Source organism: Salvia splendens, chromosome 5, assembly GCF_004379255.2.
Source record: "Salvia splendens isolate huo1 chromosome 5, SspV2, whole genome shotgun sequence".
In the NCBI taxonomy this organism is placed as follows: domain Eukaryota; kingdom Viridiplantae; phylum Streptophyta; class Magnoliopsida; order Lamiales; family Lamiaceae; genus Salvia; species Salvia splendens.
In genome coordinates, this window is record NC_056036.1 from 19,495,430 (window position 1) to 19,515,297 (window position 19,868).

The 19,868-nt window shown below is 40.1% G+C and overlaps 2 protein-coding genes across 2 annotated transcripts; both read right to left on the reverse strand.

Annotated features, from left to right (window-relative positions):
- Positions 1-1,265: 1,265 nt before the first annotated feature.
- Positions 1,266-5,330, reverse strand: LOC121802646 (ubiquitin receptor RAD23b-like). Its single transcript, XM_042202325.1, has 13 exons — positions 5,135-5,330; positions 4,302-4,463; positions 4,102-4,140; positions 3,906-4,012; positions 3,767-3,811; positions 3,497-3,674; positions 3,293-3,415; positions 3,170-3,220; positions 3,045-3,092; positions 2,859-2,968; positions 2,027-2,105; positions 1,808-1,936; positions 1,266-1,550 (listed from the first exon to the last, which is right to left on the reverse strand). Exons 1-12 carry the CDS (start codon positions 5,198-5,200, stop codon positions 1,820-1,822), a joined length of 1,125 nt encoding a protein of 374 aa, XP_042058259.1. The 5' UTR covers positions 5,201-5,330; the 3' UTR covers positions 1,266-1,550; positions 1,808-1,819.
- A 6,780-nt stretch (positions 5,331-12,110) lies between these two features.
- Positions 12,111-12,721, reverse strand: LOC121803415 (serine/threonine-protein phosphatase 7 long form homolog). Its single transcript, XM_042203080.1, has 2 exons — positions 12,339-12,721; positions 12,111-12,270 (listed from the first exon to the last, which is right to left on the reverse strand). The coding sequence occupies exons 1-2, from the start codon at positions 12,710-12,712 to the stop codon at positions 12,162-12,164; spliced, it is 483 nt and encodes a 160-aa protein (XP_042059014.1). The 5' UTR covers positions 12,713-12,721; the 3' UTR covers positions 12,111-12,161.
- Between the last annotated feature and the right edge of the window lie 7,147 nt (positions 12,722-19,868).

The following is a 19,868-nucleotide window of genomic DNA, read 5'->3' on the forward strand; positions in this document are numbered from 1 at the left end:
AACCATATCTGGCGGTTTTTGAACCGTAACCATGAAATACGCTCAATGTTCGGTTCTGGAACCTTGGGCATGTCTCCAAAAATAGGTCGTCCACAACTCATCACAAAACACAGTAAAATTCATTTATTTACCACTCTTTCGTCATACCACACTTTCTTTTTAGATTTGTCTTAGAGCATCCGCATATCATAGTAGTATCCTATAAATTCACACATCCTCATTTTGCTTGCCACATCAACATATTACCATCCAGCCCAAGCATGTGCAATAGGGCCATAAATTCTTCCCTTAAAATTCGTTTATCCCCATTTTCACAACTATTTTTATTTTTATGTAAAAAAATAAATTAAAATAACAAAATAACATAAATTAAAGGTAATACCAAAACTTATATACTTATTTTAAAAAAGGTTACAAAGCAAAAAAAAAGAGAAATTAAAAAACTAGTAGAATAAAGGAATAAACCAGATCAATTGAATCTCAATTGATCTGGTTAGGTTGTTGATGATTTGATGGAAGACTTTTCTCTCTTCATCCCCTTGGATCACCAAGAGTGACCCGGCGATGTCCAACAACGTCCCCTGCAACGATGCCTAGACCAAGCCATCGAGGGTCGGGTCTTTGGGCAGCAGCACTAAGGATTGTGGATCGGTCGCTTTTGCCTTCTCTTGCTTCTCATTTAGGTGTAGCCACACTACATCTACTCATTTCATTAGACGTAGCTCATATTTTGTCTTTTCATAAAGCAAGATAACAATGTTGGCTTTTTAGGTATGAAGATTATATGATCAGATGCAATAGTCAGTTTAAATCATATGAAACATATGATTCTTTTTTTTAGGAAAAGTTTCACCATCACTCAATGAACCTGTCCGGCATTGTTATGCTTCCTTCTTTAGGAAAATATCAAATATGCCACAGAAAGAGAAGTCGAAGCCTGTCTCGTACTCGTATTCATTTTCCCACTTGGTCAACATCTGCTGGAGAGAGCGGGAAGTTGGTTGATGTAGGCTGGCCATCTGTCTGTGATCGTATTTTAATGGGTTGGGTTACTGCTGCCTTGTTCATATGGTCTCTCGTCGCACCAGTCCTCTTCCCTGTCAGAGAATTCTGATGAACCAAAGCAATCCAGGGTCGGATGTAAGGCTGTAAGTAGGGAGCTGATTAGCTCAAATTGCACGACCGAGTGTGTGTGCACTCGATATACAATTCAGTTTGGGTGTGTTGCTTCAGATTTTTATTTTGTTGTAAATAAGTAACAAGTATTTAACAAAATCCAAAATGAATGCAAGTATTAGAAAGTCTGGTAGGTTTCTCTGGCGCCAAATTCAAATAAAACAGCATTCCTATGATCAGCAATCCTAATTTCATAAAATAATGATTACTACTAATTTACTACACATTGATGTCTTCAGCCCTTCATTGTTACAAACATATTCGACTCTCAAAATGCATAAACTAATTAGACAATAATAAAATTTGTGTAGAATTTGTTGATCACAATAAAAGAGTGCATCGCCAATGATCTTTATACGGCTACCATCGGAGCACTGCATGTTTTGAACAACACGCGATGTCATTTCTTTTGGTTTTCCGTTCTCAAACATAGTAACATACTCAGCCAACTAAGGCAGAAACAATCAATCAAGCTTTAGTTGAACATCATTAACAAATCATCAATCCACACCCTCAACCAACAACAAACATACTATATATATGGAGTATTATCTTTCAAAATGTTGCAGGTATTGCAAGGAAAATTTTGTTCAACCTTGTATTTAACTTTAAAAAAGTGGTCAATCTAAACCTGTAAGCGTCTTCAATCTTCAAAATCTCCAGCGTTTTCCAGCAAGTAGTTCAGTGCTAGTTCTTCATTGCGATCGCAAGCTAAAAATGCCTCGATCACAAGAGCTCTATCAAATCCCATTGCTTCCATCTAGAAAATAACGATGTTAGTTTATTGACATGATTGGCAAATACAAGTATATGCAAGAACCAAGGTATTTGATATGTTTCATTTTCATACTCTTTCAATTGCCTCCTGTTCTGCAGGTGTGACACTGACAGCGTGGGGCATGTCCTGCTCAGCCTGATCAAAGATATCCCTAATAACATTTGAAAGCTACTCAGGTCCACATGAATATATATCAGGAAAATTAGTCCAAACAAGTAGAAGACATGAACACTCAGACGCAAAGTAATCTTGCTACAAAATTGAACTCAACGCATGGTTTTGGAACAATTAAAAAACTCCTTTCACAATGCCAGAGGAAAAAGTGAAGCTGATCAATGCAACTACCTCACAGCATTACCAGATTTTACAGAAAGCATAGGTCAAGGAAAATTTAGGAGGAAATGTTTAAGACTAAGAAAACACACTCACGTAAAGTGGAAGCAGTAAATGCAATTCCTCACAGTAGTACCAGATTTCACAGGTCAAGCAGAGGTTTTAATAATACTCCCTCTGTTCCACTTTGGCAGTCCCAATTGAGTTGTGCACGGCTTTTAAAAAATGTAAAGGAAAGTCGGTGGAAAAAGATAGTGGAATGTGGGCCCCATTTTTATGTATTAGTTTTATAATAAAATGTGAGTGGAATGAAGTTAGTGGAATGTGAGACCTATTACCATTTATGGAAGATTCTATCTGGGACTCCTAATGCAGGACAGACTAAAATGGAAAACCAGGACTCCTAATGCAAGACAGACTAAAATGGAAAACCAGGACTGCTAAAGTGGGACGGAGGGAGTAATAAAGAAGGGGTGTGATAGTAATAAGAATTCATAGTAATATAATTTACATGAATCTTACATGAACAAAATGCCGTGTGCTGATATATAAGCAATATCTTAATACTCACCCTTCAGAACCATCAACAGGTTCGTTAATTAATTGGAGGAACTCCTGATGGTTTTCTTGTATAAGTCTCAGGAGTGAAGGATTTTGCTTTCCAAGCTCCTGAAGCATGGGCTGTAAAAGGAATAAATTTAGCTCCAGGAAAAAGAAACCATTATCGCAGATGAATATTCAGCCACACGAAGGCAACCTGCAGAATTTGCGGATTAGCTTGAACCAGCGAACGCAGGGCTTGAAACTGGAACCAATCAGAGAAAATTTAGTTATATAGCTCGTATAAGAGGAATAGAAAATGATGGGAAAAATTTCATTCACCTGTTGGTTGTTCCTGAGGAAACCGAGGGATCCAGCACCAGAAATAGTCTCCTGTATTCCAAAGAAAAGTGAGAAACGCAAGAAAAACAAGACATATGAAGCAACGCCAGGATGATGAAGAACCTGAGGAAACAAATTCAAAGGGGATGAGTTCGGTCCTCCTAAAGCTGGTGAACCAGTTCCAACCATGGAATCAACGAGAGGTTGAGCCAATGGTACATCCACTTCTGCGGTCTCAGGGATTCCCTGATAAAGGAAAATAGAAATTAGGTATCCATTATAACCACCACGGATAAAAGTAAGGCATGAAGATAAATGAAACCATACTGAATACAAGTAGTCAACGGCTCGTTCTGCATTATTGTATGCAGCTCGAAGAGCACGTCTCACTGTCTCTTTGTCCCAACTACCACCACCCATATCAATCAGTTGCTGAATAGTCTGGTCAAGATTATCGGAAGCAACTAAACTGGAAGCAGCTTCGTCATATGATCCAGATTGGTCGCTGTAGCAATAATATAAACATTACTGTCAAATCTCACGAGAACTTACACAAGCATGTGCAATTAGTTAATTACAAAGGAAAAGGTTCCATACTTCGCTAATGGAGCAACAGAAGCTGGTCCGGTACTCTTAGGAGCCCTATATGATGATAGTAACATCGTAAATAGGAATATATATATCTATATATAACCATCAGCAATGTAGCATATTCTGATGTTTTACTAAAACTCACGGTACAGATGCTCGAGCTTCAGCCGCAGGAGCAGGAATACTAGCCGGTGGAGCTGGATTACTAGTCGCTGCAGCTATTTTACTAGCTGGTGCAGCAGTAGAAGCAGGCTACAGAAATAATTAAGCGTTAATTGTCTCAAAATATAATGAACACGAAAATAAAGCGAGAAGAAAGAGGCGCATTCCAAGGTTCGCACCTGAGAAGATGTTGATGCACTTGAGCTCAAGCTTTTGCTCTATATATGGCAGAAAAAAAGAAAGAAAAAGAAACGAGGTGTTTAACAAGGCTCTTTCATCATTTTTTTCAAGAATCACATGTCGGCTGCACAACCAGCACGACACTAGTGCAGTACATTACAATCCGTAAATAGCATAAAACCTAGGGCAAAGTGGTTACCTTGCTTAGCATGACAACAAGAAAGCCATCTTCGGAGACCTTGTTATCAGCTAAGGTACTTTCATCTTTCAAAACTTTCCCATTATAAATCAATAACTGCTGACCACATGGATAATTATCTTTGCCTTGCACATCTTCAATGCATTTCTTAACAGCCATTATCTAGACGAGAAAAGTATCCAGATCTAGATCAGTCGACAATAACAGCGCAGATGCTAACAGAACACCCTTCCTAACATTGAACTATTCTTAGAAATGTTTTAGCACGGTATTACGGTAATCAAATAGAAATAACAGATCCATCAAAGCAAAGTAAGCAAAAAACATTAGACATCCACAACAATTCTCACTGACAACCTCGTTATTCCAAATCCCGGAAACATATTCCCCAAAAAGTTGACAACTTTACAGAATTTTGGCTTGCACACACTTCCCCAAAATGTACCAAGATGATAACTTTTCTTTCTACAGACAAGGGACAACCCAAAAATATTCACTATACAAAATCCCTTAGAAAATACCCAAAATTCCAATTCCTTGAACAAAATTTCAACTTTTATGATATGTTATCATATCAATTGACATCATCTATGACCACTAATTAATTTTCCTTGAATTGCTTTAGTCATTAACAAAAAAAGGGGCATCAACTACCCCACATTGCCCAATATAATTTCAAAAATTAGAAGGAAAAAAAAAGCTTAGCAACAGAACAATCATCAATGGGCTAGTGTTCAACCTAAAAAAACAAGTTCGAATTCAACGCTAAAATGCAATTGGTTTTCACGTTAGTTAAAATAGAGAGAAGAAAGAGAGAAGGAGACGATACTGACGGTATCGGTGGCATGGACGCTAATTTGGAAGTGGCTGCCTTTGAGAGTTTTGACGGTGAGTTTCATATCGCCGAAAACCAACAATTTTAATCAGAAAAATGCGAAATTAATGAGAAATATCCAAACCCTAGAAGCACACAACGGATCGAATTGAGAGAACGAAAAAGGGTGTGGCAACAAAATCTTGAAAACTTGTCAATTCAATTTTGACACTGACTTTGGCACGACCGCAGCACGTGACATACAAGTTTTCAGTTAAATGCGATTTTTCCTAAATAAATAGCGACTTTGTTGATTCTATTAGAGCACTCAGAGTTTCCACTAGGACGCGGCTGTGGGCGGGCGGTGGGCGGGCGGCTATAGTGGGGAAGGTGGGCGGACAACTTTTGGGGGCTATTGGGGCGGCGGACGCAGGATAGCCGCGTTCGGGGCGAGGACGCGGCTATGAAAATGTTGAATTTTGTATTTGGAATTTTGGGGCTATTGGAGGTGTCCACTATAGTGGCGGAAATAGAATTTTGGGGCTATGGACAATAAAATTGGGGCTATGGACAAAAACTGGGGCGGGGCTATTGGGCGTGTCCGCCTTATAGTGGACACCCTCACAGTGGCAGTCGTCCCACTGGCCGTGCCACCGCCGTGCGGGTCGGCGGTCAGGACGGTGCCACTGCACGCGCCGTCGAAAAAAATGTGTGGGAAAGGTGTCGTGACTTCGGCAGGGGAAGGGGGAGGAAGACGGGCGGCCGGAAGTGGAAGGAAGTTGCCAGCCAATCGTCGTAGACCGACGCTCCTGTGGAGGAGGGGGAGGAGGAAGAGGATAAGAGGTCGGTGTACAGTTTGGCGGAGTGTGCTGCTATTCTGAAGGCTTGGAGCTCGATCGTTGATGATCCCCTTGAGGGGAATAAGCAGACACATAAGGGGTTATGGGCTCGTATTCAGGACAACTACAATCGTTGCAAGCCCAAAGGCTCGAAGGAACACAGTCCCGACGAACTCCGAAAGGCATGGGATTGGATAAGGAAGGTCGTATCCAGATTCGCCGGCATATACGAGAACAATGTCCGCTCGATGACCAACGGCCAGGCAATGGACGACATCAAGGAGTTGTCGTAGAGCCAGTACCGCGAGGCCGGGCGCTTTCCGCAGTTTAAGTATTGGGATTCATTTTTGGTCCTGAAGGATTCCCCCAAATTCCAGTAGGGGAGGGCTGAGGGCTTCCCGAAGCGGATGCGGCTCCGTATCTCTGGCAACTACAGCAGCGGCGGTTTTGTCGACCTCTCCGAAGATGTCGACGATGTGCCTCCCCAAGCGTCCGATTAGCCAGAAAACGACGATGGGGATGTTGAGAGGATCGACGAGTGGGTCCGCTGAAGTCCAATATTCCGCCACCGAGACTCTGTCTCTAAACATCAGGATGCAGCATGAAAAGCACCTGTTAGACGCCGTCATGTAGTAGTACGCGACAACCGATCCCAGAGTCAAGAAAGGGTTTAGAGTCAAGATACAGTTATTCATCGTCATTTAGTCGATGAAGCGCACTATGGGGTTGCCACTGGACGACGATGAGGACGATGGTGGGGCTAACGCTGGGGATGCTTCTGGGGAGGACGCCGACAAGTGAACCGCGCGGGACGGTGTGTTTAAGCTTTTGGGAAAAAAAATTTAGGACTTGTTCACTTAGTCATTTAGGAAAACTCATATTTATAACTAGGACAGAATTGAATATGGATGGCCCACCAATTAATGGATCAAATATGTTCATTCGGTATATGAGATTTGGGTGAGTTATCATGTGGGCCCCACCAATTCTGGTTAACTTTCAAGCATAGAATTGAAAATCACGTACTTTGGAAGTTTTAAAACTGGAGAATGTTTAGATGAATAGTGCGGGCCGTGTTTTATATATTGGGCTTCACAGTTTCATAACTTAAAAGTTGAACACCCATATTTCACCAGTTTTGAGCCCAAAACTGGTCAAAACCGACAAAGTGAACGAGTCCTTAGTGTAATTTTTTATAATTTTAATGTAGTAGGTTTGCGTTTCCTTCTTTTTATGTCCAATTAATTTCGTAATCGTTGTTTTAAATATTTGACGAAACATCAACAAATTAAAATGAATTAGAATGGGAGGGCTGTTGGGAGGGCACAAGGTATTTTTGGGAGGGCTTAATGATGTGGCATGAGGTATTTTTGGGAAGATTGTTGGGAGGGCCTTCCCATGGTGAATGTCTTAGAGCAGGTTTAGATTTTTAGTATTGTAACCTGTGTAGTTGTGTTCAAAGGTAACAACAGATTAAATTTGTTTTTCAAATTAAAAAATCAATCTTAATTGTATTTTTATTCTAAAATTAGCTAAAAGGTAGTAGTAACCTACAAAATACCACTAGTTTCAAACTAATGAAAATAATGTATGAGCATCAATTAAATCAAAGCGTATGCTACATTGTATCTCAATATAAAAACCATTATTAAAAAATAGTCCCACTCATGGGCGGATCCAGGAATTAAAAATGGTGGGGTCGGACGAGAAAATTAATATAATAATATTTAAATATATAAAATAGTAGTAAAAATACATTACAAATGAAATATCCCTATTTTATATTAAGCACGATAATTGACTTCTGTGAGTATTCATATTTTGATGCTAACTTAAAGTTATTTCATTGGAAATAGTTATGAATGTGTATCTTTTAGTCGTGTTCAACATTAGTACTAGAAAAACAGACGAAAGCGCAAAATCTTTATAAAAGAAATGTATCCATTAATCTTAATGAAAAGTAATTAAAATCAATGATTAAAAGCAATTATTATATTTATTAAAATTAGATAAAAAATTTATTAGTTACTACTAGTTTAAAATAAAAGTAAAAACTAATACATGATTAAAAGATAATCAATAAACTACTGGTTTATAATAATTCGAATTTTGATTTCAATATTAAAATTTAATACTCATTTTCAGTGGAATAACCATTTTCCACTGAAATGCCGCACCTTGATACAATATTCAAATTTATAATAATTCGAATTTTGATTTCATAGTTAACTCTTTAAAAAACGGGGTACTACTTTAAAAATGTGCATACATGTACATTTTTTTAATCACGTTTATCAAAGTATTTAAAAGTCAATTTTTGAAAGGGACAATGCTAATAATTAATTTTCCCTATTTAAAGTGGTTGTACTTAAATATAACTCTAAATTTTGTACTGAGGTATCACTTGCTTAGATGATAATAACCAATAACCAATAATAATATTAATAATAATAAACACATTTGAACTAATATATATTAGTTCAAAGACCTCACTTTACTAAAAGAAAACTGTATGATCTTACAAATTAGAATGCAATTACGTGGAATTAAATCATATACTCCTCATATAGAAGAAAAAGAACTCCATTGGAGCAATAAATGTATGTTGTCCTCTCAAAGTGGCGCATATTTTCGCATCATAAATCAAAGCACGCAAGTATACCATTTCTTCCCATTAAAATAAAAACACAAAATTAAACCAAATTACCATAACCTAAACAACAACCATATCAATTAATATTCTAAAAAAGACTAAACTAGCCTTCTTCTTCATCATCATCAGCACATCTTCATCAGAAATCCTTGAGCAACTTCCTCACCTGCTCAAGCGTCACAAACAGTACCACCGTAAACGGCCCCTGCCTCGATATCGTCGGAATAAACCCCTTGTAAAGGGCGAACTGCCCCTCGGCCTGATCGTCTTCATCGGAAAAGCTGAGCTGCTTGAGGTCTGAGGATGAATCATGGGGCGGAGTTCCGGATGCCGTGGGGTCGGGGGCTGTTGGGAGGAGTCTTCCGGCGGTTCTCAGGGGACGGCGGTGGGGTCGGCCGACCCCGCGCGACCCCACCTGCATCCGCCGATGGTCCCACTTTGGTCATGTTTGATCCTTTCTGTTTAAATACATATGTTCTTCACTATTAATATTTTTTATATCTTAATTTAAATCACAAATAAAATATTTTCGAATCATCGCGTTGCTTTCAATAATTTTTAACAAATCAATTTACATTTATTGTTTTATTTTAAATTAAAATATATTTTATCGCTGGTATACGCATGTGTTAAAAAGGACCAAAATTTTTACTCGAACTATGAAATAAACAAAAATAAAACTATATATACCATATTTGTAGACTGTAGTTAAGATATATAGAGACAAAAATGATCATATGATCAAAATATACAAGAAAAACAGGTAATATTATAGTTTACGTTAGTGTTTTTTAGGCTTTTTTTCTATTTTTGTTCTAAAATAGAACTTAGATTCCTCGTTTGTTCTAGCGTTTTTTTTTGTTCCGGATTTGGGAGAGACGCATGACCCTCATGCGTCTCTTTTTAATGAGACGCATGACGATTATGCGTCTTTTATAGAGACGCATGAGGGTCATGCGTCTCTATTTTTTTTTCATTTTTTTTAACGACGCATGAGGGTCATGCGTCTTCGGTATAGACGCATCTCCCTCATGCGTCTATTGTTTTTTTAAAATATAATAGACGACGCATGAGCATCACGCGTCTTAGGGAGAGACGCATGAGGCTCATGCGTCTCTAACTTGCTTAAATCAGTACCCACGGCAGAATAGGCAGAATACGCGAGAGAAAGAGAGGAAGACAAAGCGTGCGATTTCCTTGGCGATTTCTTGGCGATTCCCTTCATATTTCGGTAAGTTTCCTTCAATCTTTCAACATTGCTCCCGTATTTGTTGTTTATTTGCATATTATTAGGGTTTTTGATAAATCTATTGTATATTTACTATATTAGGGTTTAATGAAAAAAATTGTCTTTAATTGTTGTTGGTTTGTATATATATTTTTGCAGAAATCATGCAAGTATACGTGAGTTTATATTGGGGTGGTAGAATATATCAACTTCCTCAAGTGGGTATTTGTTATGATCCTCCTCGTGCGAGAGCTTCCATCGTATTGGATTCATGTGTCTCATTATCTGAATTAGTTGCAATGATATGTGTTAAGATAAGAATAGATTCAACCAACAATTCATTGAAATATCTTGGAGGCATTGTTTCTTGGGTACCGGTACGAGTTATGTATGTACTGCAGTTGACAGTGATCAAAGTGTGTTTTATATGTTCAATGCGGCTCTAAATTCTACTCGGCATATTGAATTATTTGTTGAGTATTCGTATGTTGGAAATGCCTTCATCCCACCAATTGTTGATCATGGTGTTGGATCATCTACGAGGTTTGAACTATTGAGCATGGATTGCGGTATGAATGAGCAAACAGATGTTGCAGATGCTGCTGATGTTGGATTGAATACTCAAGAGACTGTAGAAGAGCATGATGATGTTCATGTTGTACGAAGAGACCTTGATGATCCAGAATTGTCGTCATCATCAGGCAGTCAGAATACAGAGAGTTCGCCCGCTCGGGCGATTCCATCTTCTAATTTCGCCCGATCGGGCGTTTTCGGAGTATTTTCATATTTACATACTTTAATTATATTTATAACACATAATTAATACACTATTTAGTTATTCATTAATAGTAATCTATTAATATTCAATTAAGACTTGTCAATAGAATAGAAACATGATTAATTCACCAACATAGAAAAATTAACATGAATTTGAGCACCAAACACTAACATAGATATCCAAATATCATATCATATGCAACAATGTTGCAATCAGTTCAATCAATTCGAGCAATTCTACCCTCATTCTTCATGCTACTTATACGACGACGGAGTGCACTTAGCCGGTTCAATCCCCTTGTTCTTCCTCGAAGATAGTCTCTTGTACACTTTGCTCACGAGCTTCCCAACCCCGCTGCGTGATGAACCCTCCGCAGCTGGACGAGGTTGGCCATGGATGCTATGAACAACGTCTTCTTCCTCATGTGCCTCGACAATGTTGTCATCTTCTTCTTCATCATCGTCCTCTTCTTCAGCTTGTACAGGAGGCATGACCTGATAATTCTGGAAGAATGAATCGACCGACGCTCGGGCCCCACTCCATTGCGGCATGTCTTGGCTTTGTGAATATGGGCGACGATTCCAATCGGGCTCAGGCTGGCTTGGAGAATGCAGTGGACGGTCCCACTGAGACTCATGCGTCGGGTGTGAATACCACTGGGGTGGGTCATGCTCTTGATACTGCGCCTCTGGTGCTACAAAATCGGGAGGCACCTGAGACATCCTAAACTGCTTTGTGTAGCCGTGTCCCCCAGTCCGAACACCACGCGCTCCACGACGCCGTGGAACTACTTCTTCTTGGTACGGCATGACCACATCCTGATTTTGAGAAGCGGGGTACTCCATGACATCACCGTTGTTCGTATCTTCGAGGGTAGTCCTAACAATTTCTCGAATCTGGCGCACTCGGGGGTCCATTTCGTCTTCCGTAGTTAAATGGAAAACCCGCTGAAAAGCCTCAACCTAGACAAAAAATGATACCAATATCAATAAGAAACAATCTATATCACATGAAAGCATATAGTTTAATATAACAAACTTACAAATAGTCGCATCGAAGCAGCCGACTCATTCATCCCAGCAGTGGCCCGTGCCCCAGGCCGAGTCATGTACGTCACGGTAATTCTGTTATACCACGCCATATAACCCGGGCTCATGGGAATATCCAAAGACATCGGTGCGGCGTATTCGGCAGCTTGGAACCTTTCGTACCTCATGTCCCACTCCCCAATGTAGAACTGATGCGTGTTTGCCCAGTTGTTGCCCTTCTTACCACGCCGATCATTTTTGCCTAAATGATCGGCGTTCCTTAGCATCCTGTCTACATTCTGCGGTATATCCTGATACCGATTGAACTGTCGTCGCACTCGTCCAGGCTCATGGGCCTCGACATAGGCCCAACATACCAAGTAGGTCTCGCACAGAGAGCATCCAGTCACATCATTGCAGTAGTCAGGCAGTACGCAATGTGCGTATGGCGTCCAGATAAACTACAAAACAGCAATGCAAATGCCACTGAATAATTCCGTAATAAGTTCTTAAATGAAGTCTAAACCGAAATAATACTCACCTGGCCAGGTCTAATCAGAGATAGTTGGTCACGATAATGCTCAACCGAGTGTCTAGGAGCATTTCCTATCTGCGTTGTTCCTTTCCACCTGTACATATATTTGTATGTAAGCAAATAATCCAATATAAATTAATAAATAAATATTTAGATATATACCTGGCGCCACATGGTGTATATGGCTCGTGCACAACTGGTCCAATGAACGCAGGCCTCAATGTGGGCATTCTTTCCCACGCCCATAGCTGCAGAAGCATCATAGGCCCGCCCAACTCTTTTCTCTTATCCATGGAAGCCTCGCACAGATAATGATAAAGGTAGGCCAATGCCGCACTTCCCCAACTAATATTCTTCACCTCTTCTGGATCCCCAAGCCCATTCAACCACATAAATGGCACCTTACACCCCGTGGTGTCCGGTAGAATGAGACCTCCTAATAAAATTAGGGCATGGATACGTGCCCTTTGGATGTATACGTACATAGGTAGGTCATCACCCAGAGGCATCCTTGTCTGGTTGATCAGTGCGGTCATCAGCAAACCGCCTTGCTTTGTCTATGTGGAAGTATCTGGTATCCATCCCAACAGATCGCGGCACTTGCTGGTCCAGTCTGGAAAGTTGTCATGATAGTCACGCCCTGTGAAAACGCGACCATCCGCCCTCAAGCCCCAAATGGCTTGCACATCTTCCAAGGTGATCGTCGCATCACCGATCGGTAGATGGAAAGTGTGTGTCTCCGGTCTCCAACGCTCAATCAACGCCGTGATCAGCTCGTTGTCCACCTTCATGGGCTTCCCACAATCGATCACGCCTTTGAAACCAAAGACGTCAAGCCAATATCTAACATTCTCGTGAATTTCGACGTCCCAAGTCTTGCTTTCTGTCCTTCGGACTTTAAATACTTGGGTTGTGCCCTCTTTCATGAGTTTATGTGAAATGTGATGTTTCTGCAAATTTAGCAAGGACGGGTCTTCGGGTCCATATAATAATTGCCCACTAGAACTTGAAGTCTCCATCTAATCTAAGTACATATTCACGAAACAACAATTACAAACTAACATTTACAACACAAATTACATATCCATTTAAATTCATCTTCAAAATAACAACACATCATAAAACAAATGATTGATTCACTCCAATTCAACACCATTCATGCTTTATAAGGCCTAATTTACATATAGCTACTAAATTAGAAGGTTAAATTAAAATATGCAATTCAACCTATACTTTATTCTTCAATAACAACCAAAATCACAACACCAAGCATCTCTAATATATGAATAACTATACAATAGAATGAATTTAGCCACTAAAATCCATTACAATTAACTAAACACCAAAAAATCGGACAAAATTGACCAATTTGTTATAAACCCTAATTTACAAAAATTAGGGGAAATCTAAACAAACTATGCAAATTAACAACAAATAAGGAAGGAATGTTGAAGGATTGAATGAAACTTACCGGAAAACGAGAGGAAATCGTCGGATTCGCCAAGAAATCGCCAAGGAATCGCCGGAAGTCGCCTATCAGAATTCTCTCTCGCGTGTATTCTGCCTTCTGCCTCTCGCGGAACTGATTTAATTCGAAATAGAGACGCATGAGCCTCATGCGTCTCTCCCTAAGACGCATGATGCTCATGCGTCGTCTATTATATTTTTAAAAAACAATAGACGCATGAGGGAGATGCGTCTATACATAAGACGCATGACCCTCATGCGTCGTTAAAAAAAAAAGAAAAAAAAATAGAGACGCATGACCCTCATGCGTCTCTATGAAAGACGCATAATTGTCATGCGTCTCATTAAAAAGAGACGCATGAGGGTCATGCGTCTCTCCCAAATCCGGAACAAAAAAAAAACGCTAGAACAAACGAGGAAGCTAAGTTCTATTTTAGAATAAAAATAGAAAAAACCCGTGTTTTTTAACAATATTTGTAGTAACGGTAACTCAGACAAAAAAAAATGATCAAAGTTGAGGTTAATTAGGACTTGTTCACTTAGTCATTTAGGAAAACTCATATTTATAACTAGGACAGAATTGAATATGCATGGCCCACCAATTAATGGATCAAATATGTTCATTCGGTATATGAGATTTGGGTGAGTTATCATGTCATAGATTTTGTCGCTGTCTAGTAGTATTAAATTAGCTTTAAATAGTTGAATGGATCGAAAGATAGGAAGTGAGATTATTACAACATGCATAGTTTGGCACCGAGATGGATCCAGGATTTGATCATGATTAGAAAACATGAACTTTAACAGTAGATAAAAGCCCACAAAAGTTATTTTCACCTTTGGAAGAAACGAGCAGATTTGCTTCTGGTGGGTGGGTGGGTGGGGGCGGATGTGCCGCCGCCTTGGGGTCGGCGGGCGACGGAAGAAGGTACTCCATCGGCAGGGGACATTAGCGGAGTCGGCTACCCCACCCGACTTCACCTAGATACGTCCCTAGTTTAGTAGAAAAGACAAATAAATAAAATATGATAAGAACACTTTTTTGGTCATATAACTTCAAAATAAATGAGGTACCCGACTCGTGGGACTTCAATTTATTTTTTTCTTGTTCTTGATTTGGATCCTAGTCACTTTTGGGCTTGAACCATGTTTTGGAACGATATATTTTGATTCTATTCACGGGTGGAAAGTCTGCCTAAACCCCGCCCATACTGGGTGTTTTTAATTTAGAAAAAATAAAAATAAATAAATGAGGTACAAGTACTCCCTTCGTTCCAACTAAGATGACACACTTTTCTTTTAAGTTTATCCCAACTAAGATGACACATTTCTATTTTTGATAACTTTCTCTTTTCAATTAAATTTTAAACTCACTTTCTCTCTCCATTTAATGCTTACACCTATCAATTCTCTTTTTAATTAACCATTTCAACTAATAACTCCTAAAATCTCGTGCCGACTAAGAAATATGTCATCTTAGCCGGAACGATGAGAGTATATGTTAACGAGAATGGATAAAGCTAATGGACGTTACAAATTTATGTAATGTCATATATACATAGATATCCATGGGCGGATCTAGTAGGGGAGGACAAGGGCATTTGCCTATTCTCAATATATTTCATGTAGACTAATGTAATGCTATTTTGCTATAGAATTTTTAAATTATTTGATTTCCTTTATAAATGCTCCACCTCAAACTTTTAAAATTTCTTCCTATATATATTTTTGCCACTATTGAATTAAAACGCTGACTTCGCCCTGTACAGCTATGTGCCACATAGATATTTTTTGAGCCTATTGCATTTACCTTTCCATTGAAAGTCTTTTTCACCGTGGAAGAGAGATAACACAGGCTTGTTCTTTGTTTTGTCTGTATGTTGATTTGAGATCCTATCTATACTACAATTTTTTCTCCCGAAGATCTAAAATAAAACCTCCTCACCTCCAGCAGTCCTAATGATATGAGATTCCTACCTCAGAAATACATCTCGCACTATTTAGGAATTTTACTGATTCATCATTCATTTTCAACTGTAATGCACATATCCCTTTCATACAGTAAATTGGATTGTTTCATAGAAGAACAAAATCTAGAGCTTAAATGAGTTTCTCTAACCAACATATTTTAAGACACATATTGAAAGCTACAATAAAAATCCATAATACAAGATCCCTCATGATATGGCTTGTCTCGTGCATTGATTACTGGTCAGTTGATGGGCGTTCAAAGATAATATGCACAAAATGTTGCTTAAATGTGCACGAAAGAGGTAGAAATGCATGAAATACGTGCCGAAACAAGCTGAAGTAAAGAAAAATGGGGAAAACAGGCTAGAATGAGACATGAAGGAGCAAAAACTCAAAAAGTGGAGCAGGCTTCTAGAAGGTATCCCTTTTGAAGGGCACAAATGTCAACATATGAAGGACCAACCCTAGGGATTGAAGCCAAGCCTCCCAATAAATAGACCAAAGGTACATGGAGAACGGAGCTCTAAGAGCATCCGCAACGGTGGCGACGGTCGCCACCGCCGTCCGCGCCGCTGGCAAGGCGAAGCACCGCCGCCGCTGCGCTCGCGCCGCGCCAGCGAGCAGCTGACGTGGCGGCACGGGATTGGGCAACGGCATAGCCGTTGCCTTCAAAAAAAATTTTATTTAAAATCGGTTTTTAATTAAAAAACAGATAAAAAATAAAAAAAAATTTCACTTCCCAAAAAAATTATAACCGTTTATTACCGTTTTTTACATTCCCCCCCCAAAAATACACACTTTCATCTATAAATACCCCCACTTTCGCACCCAAAAATTCACATCAAACTACACAATTCCCATCTTCATTCTCCGATATCCATTCTCATTTTCATTCTCCCATATCAATTTTCATCTTCATTCTCTCATACCCTAACAATGTCCGGCCAAGGCGATGACAACCCGCCCTCTCATGGTTGGAACCCCGAATGGTTTGGTGCACAACCGTTTCCTAGTCCGGAAATGGAATATTCGGCCCCTCCTCTCACCCAAGATTCGGCCGTTCCGGGTGGCTACCGGCCATACCCAATAGACGACCAAGGTGCCTCCGAAGGGCGATACGGGTGGACACCGGAGCCCAGGCCGACCGCCCCCTCCCAAACTCCGCCGGCTCCTACTCGTAGCTGTGTCCGAACACCGTACACTCCGGCGGAGATGGATAAATTGTTCAAGGCGTATTTCGAAATCTCCGAAGATGCGGCGGTTGGCACGAACCAATCCGGCGATCACTTTTGGTGGCGCGTCTCTCGCCGGTACAATGCAAACCGGCCTCCGGGAACGATCGAGCGCAACGAGAGTATGGTGCGCAACTGCTTCGGCCAAGCCAACGAAGAAATTGGCAAGTTCAATGGCTATTTCCTCCAGGAGTCGAGGAATGCCGGGAGCGGCCGGAGCGAGGTCGACATCATCACTGCCGCGCTGAGCACCTACCAATCCTTGAACGGTAAGTCGTTCAAGTACCTCAACGTTTGGCAGGAAACGCGGTTCCACCCGAGGTATATGGGAGGCGTAACATCCTCCTCGGGCGGCTCCTCCAAACGGTCAAGGTCGGTATCCCTATCCGACTCCAGCTCCGAAGAAGTGGCTAGCCAACTCGTCGGAGCTAACTTGGGTAGCCCCGACGCCGGACCAAGCGGTTCCCAACGCCGACCGCAAGGAAGGAAGAAGGCGGCGGCCGACCGCCGGCGCTCCGCGACTCCATCGGCCCCCGCCCCCGAACCCGCACCCTATGTTCCACCTCCACCCCCGAACAACTCGTTGTGGGCCCTTTTGGCCCAACTCAATATGGCCGATAGGTCAACTATGACCCCCACGCAACTTCAAACGCACGAGGACATGATATTGGGTCTCAAAAAACAATTGGGGTTGGTGCCGCCGGATGCGTAGTCTTCCTCGGGTAATATTAGCCAATAATCATGTAATTTTTAATTTTTAGGAGTTTAATTATGTAATTTTTAATTTTGAGTATTTTAATTATGTAATTTTTAATTTTTAGGATTTTAATTATGTAATTTTTAATTTTTAGGATTTTAATTATGTCTTTTTTTATTTTATTTGTAATTTGTAATATTTATTGTGGGTTTTTAATGAATTTTAGTATTATGGAAATATTTTTGTGTAATTGAATTTTAAATTAATTGTGCTCGTCCTTGCGGAAGAGCACAGCTGTGGGTGTTGTGCTCTTGCCAGAGAGCAGGCAGAAAAAGTGGGGTCGGGCCCACAACCGTGCCGCTGGCAAGAACACGGTTGTGGATGCTCTAAATCTCTTGATGGTTGTCGATCAATCTCTCCATTCCCCGAGTTCAGTCCCAACCCTTCGACCGCCATCACTTGAAGAGGAATACCATGCCCGTTGCCATCAAGTCCTAGCTAGTTGAGCATTCCTACCACTCTTCGGAGCGAGAAACAATTTGTATTTCGTGTTGATTGACACTAATTTTGAATTTCCAATTGTGAATCTTTAGATACTTACCATTTACATCTATTTTAGCATCGAATTTCCGTTCAATATTACTTTCAACTTTGAATCTTGCAAGTGTTGATACTTTTTCATGTTTTTCAAAGTTTCAGTTGGTCACTATGCTTACTCTCTGTTTTTACGTGTGTTGGGTGCTTACGACATTGATACACTCGGATTTTGCATTATTTTGAGTCCATTATTTGGTCCATTTGAGTGTCAAAGTTGCATTTCATGTCTATTATTTATACATTTTATCTATTTTGGTATTTTGACGTGTTTTATAAGAAATATGCAAAATAGAGCCTAAAAGATAACTAAAAGTTGAAGTTTGAACTCTAGAGCATTCGAGCTAGCCAGCAGTCCACTGGAACTTACTCAGCGGCCGCTGGCCACCATCGCCCGCTGATCCTACAGTGGCCCTTCTCAGAAAATTGTGCTTGAAAGAAGAACACGCCCAGGGACCGCTAGGGTGTGTACAACGACCACTCACTAGAGCCCAGAGAGTTCCAAATGGCTCTGTAGCGATCGCTGGCCCGCTTGGCAATTCCGCTGCGCAGCAGTTTACCTAATTTCTCTCCAAGACTTTCCTAATTGGGATAGAAGATTTACCATATCATCATGCACGACTTGGAGGCTACAAATACCCCTTAAAGCTTCATCAAATGAACCTTTTGCTGCATAATACACTAGAGAATAATATTTGAGAGTTTCTTGCACCATTCGTCATCATTTTCATCGTTCAAGGGGTTTGAAGCTTGGGTTCAAGAGAAGTTCAAGACTACGAGATTCAACCTTTGGGGTTCTATTATCTTAGTTTTTATGTTTTCTATGTTTTCCCTACAAACTATGGGTTTAGATTATTTGTCTATGAGTAGCTGAATGTGTAGATTTCTAGGGATATGTTTGTAACAACTTTGGTTTATACAGTTCTTATTTATTTCCTTTTTGTTTTGTTCATTGCTTGCTTTATTTCTATGTAGAGGATTTTTTTCGTTTGTGTGACACATTCTTGTGATGATTTATTGGCTTGCAAAGTAATCGAGAGAGGATTTATATGCTAGAAGAACTTAGTTAACACTACAACTAATTTTCCTTAAAACGGTACTTCTAATTGCTAATGAGAACAATATGAGTCTTATGTGCTTTTGGGAGTTGCTAATCTAGGATTGAAGACCCTAGTGTGTGATCTATTTTGTGTCGCATGGGCAATATCTATGTGACTCGTTCTAGCAAAACTTTGAACTGTGCTAGGGTGTTGTAGTTGGAACTTGTATAAAGCATAAATGTGAAAGCACATCCCTGCAATTCCCTTGTCTCATATATTTTATGTCACGACCGCACTTCCTAAGGATAGAAAGCTCGGTGGGTCGCGACAAATGGGGGAATTAAGAAGCGGGGAAGAAAGAGAAAAAACCATCAAGGGGTACGATATGTAGATCAAAAGATGAAACTTTATTACCAAATTATAGTATGAAATCACGAAGCAACAAAGTTCGTAGGAAAATAGTCCAACAGATTAAAGAAACATAAGAGTTTTAAAACTTGGCGTAGCGGAAGCATTTGAGAGGTTGTGTGGTGTGGTGATGAGTAAAAATTTTAGACAAAGGCCGTATTCAATAAATGTTGGACAAAGACCGTATTTTAATTGGAGATATAAGGTGGGGAAATAAGTCTTGGGCCTTCTAATTAAATTCTCGGGCCGATAATTTAATTGTGGGGAATTATTTAATTAATTT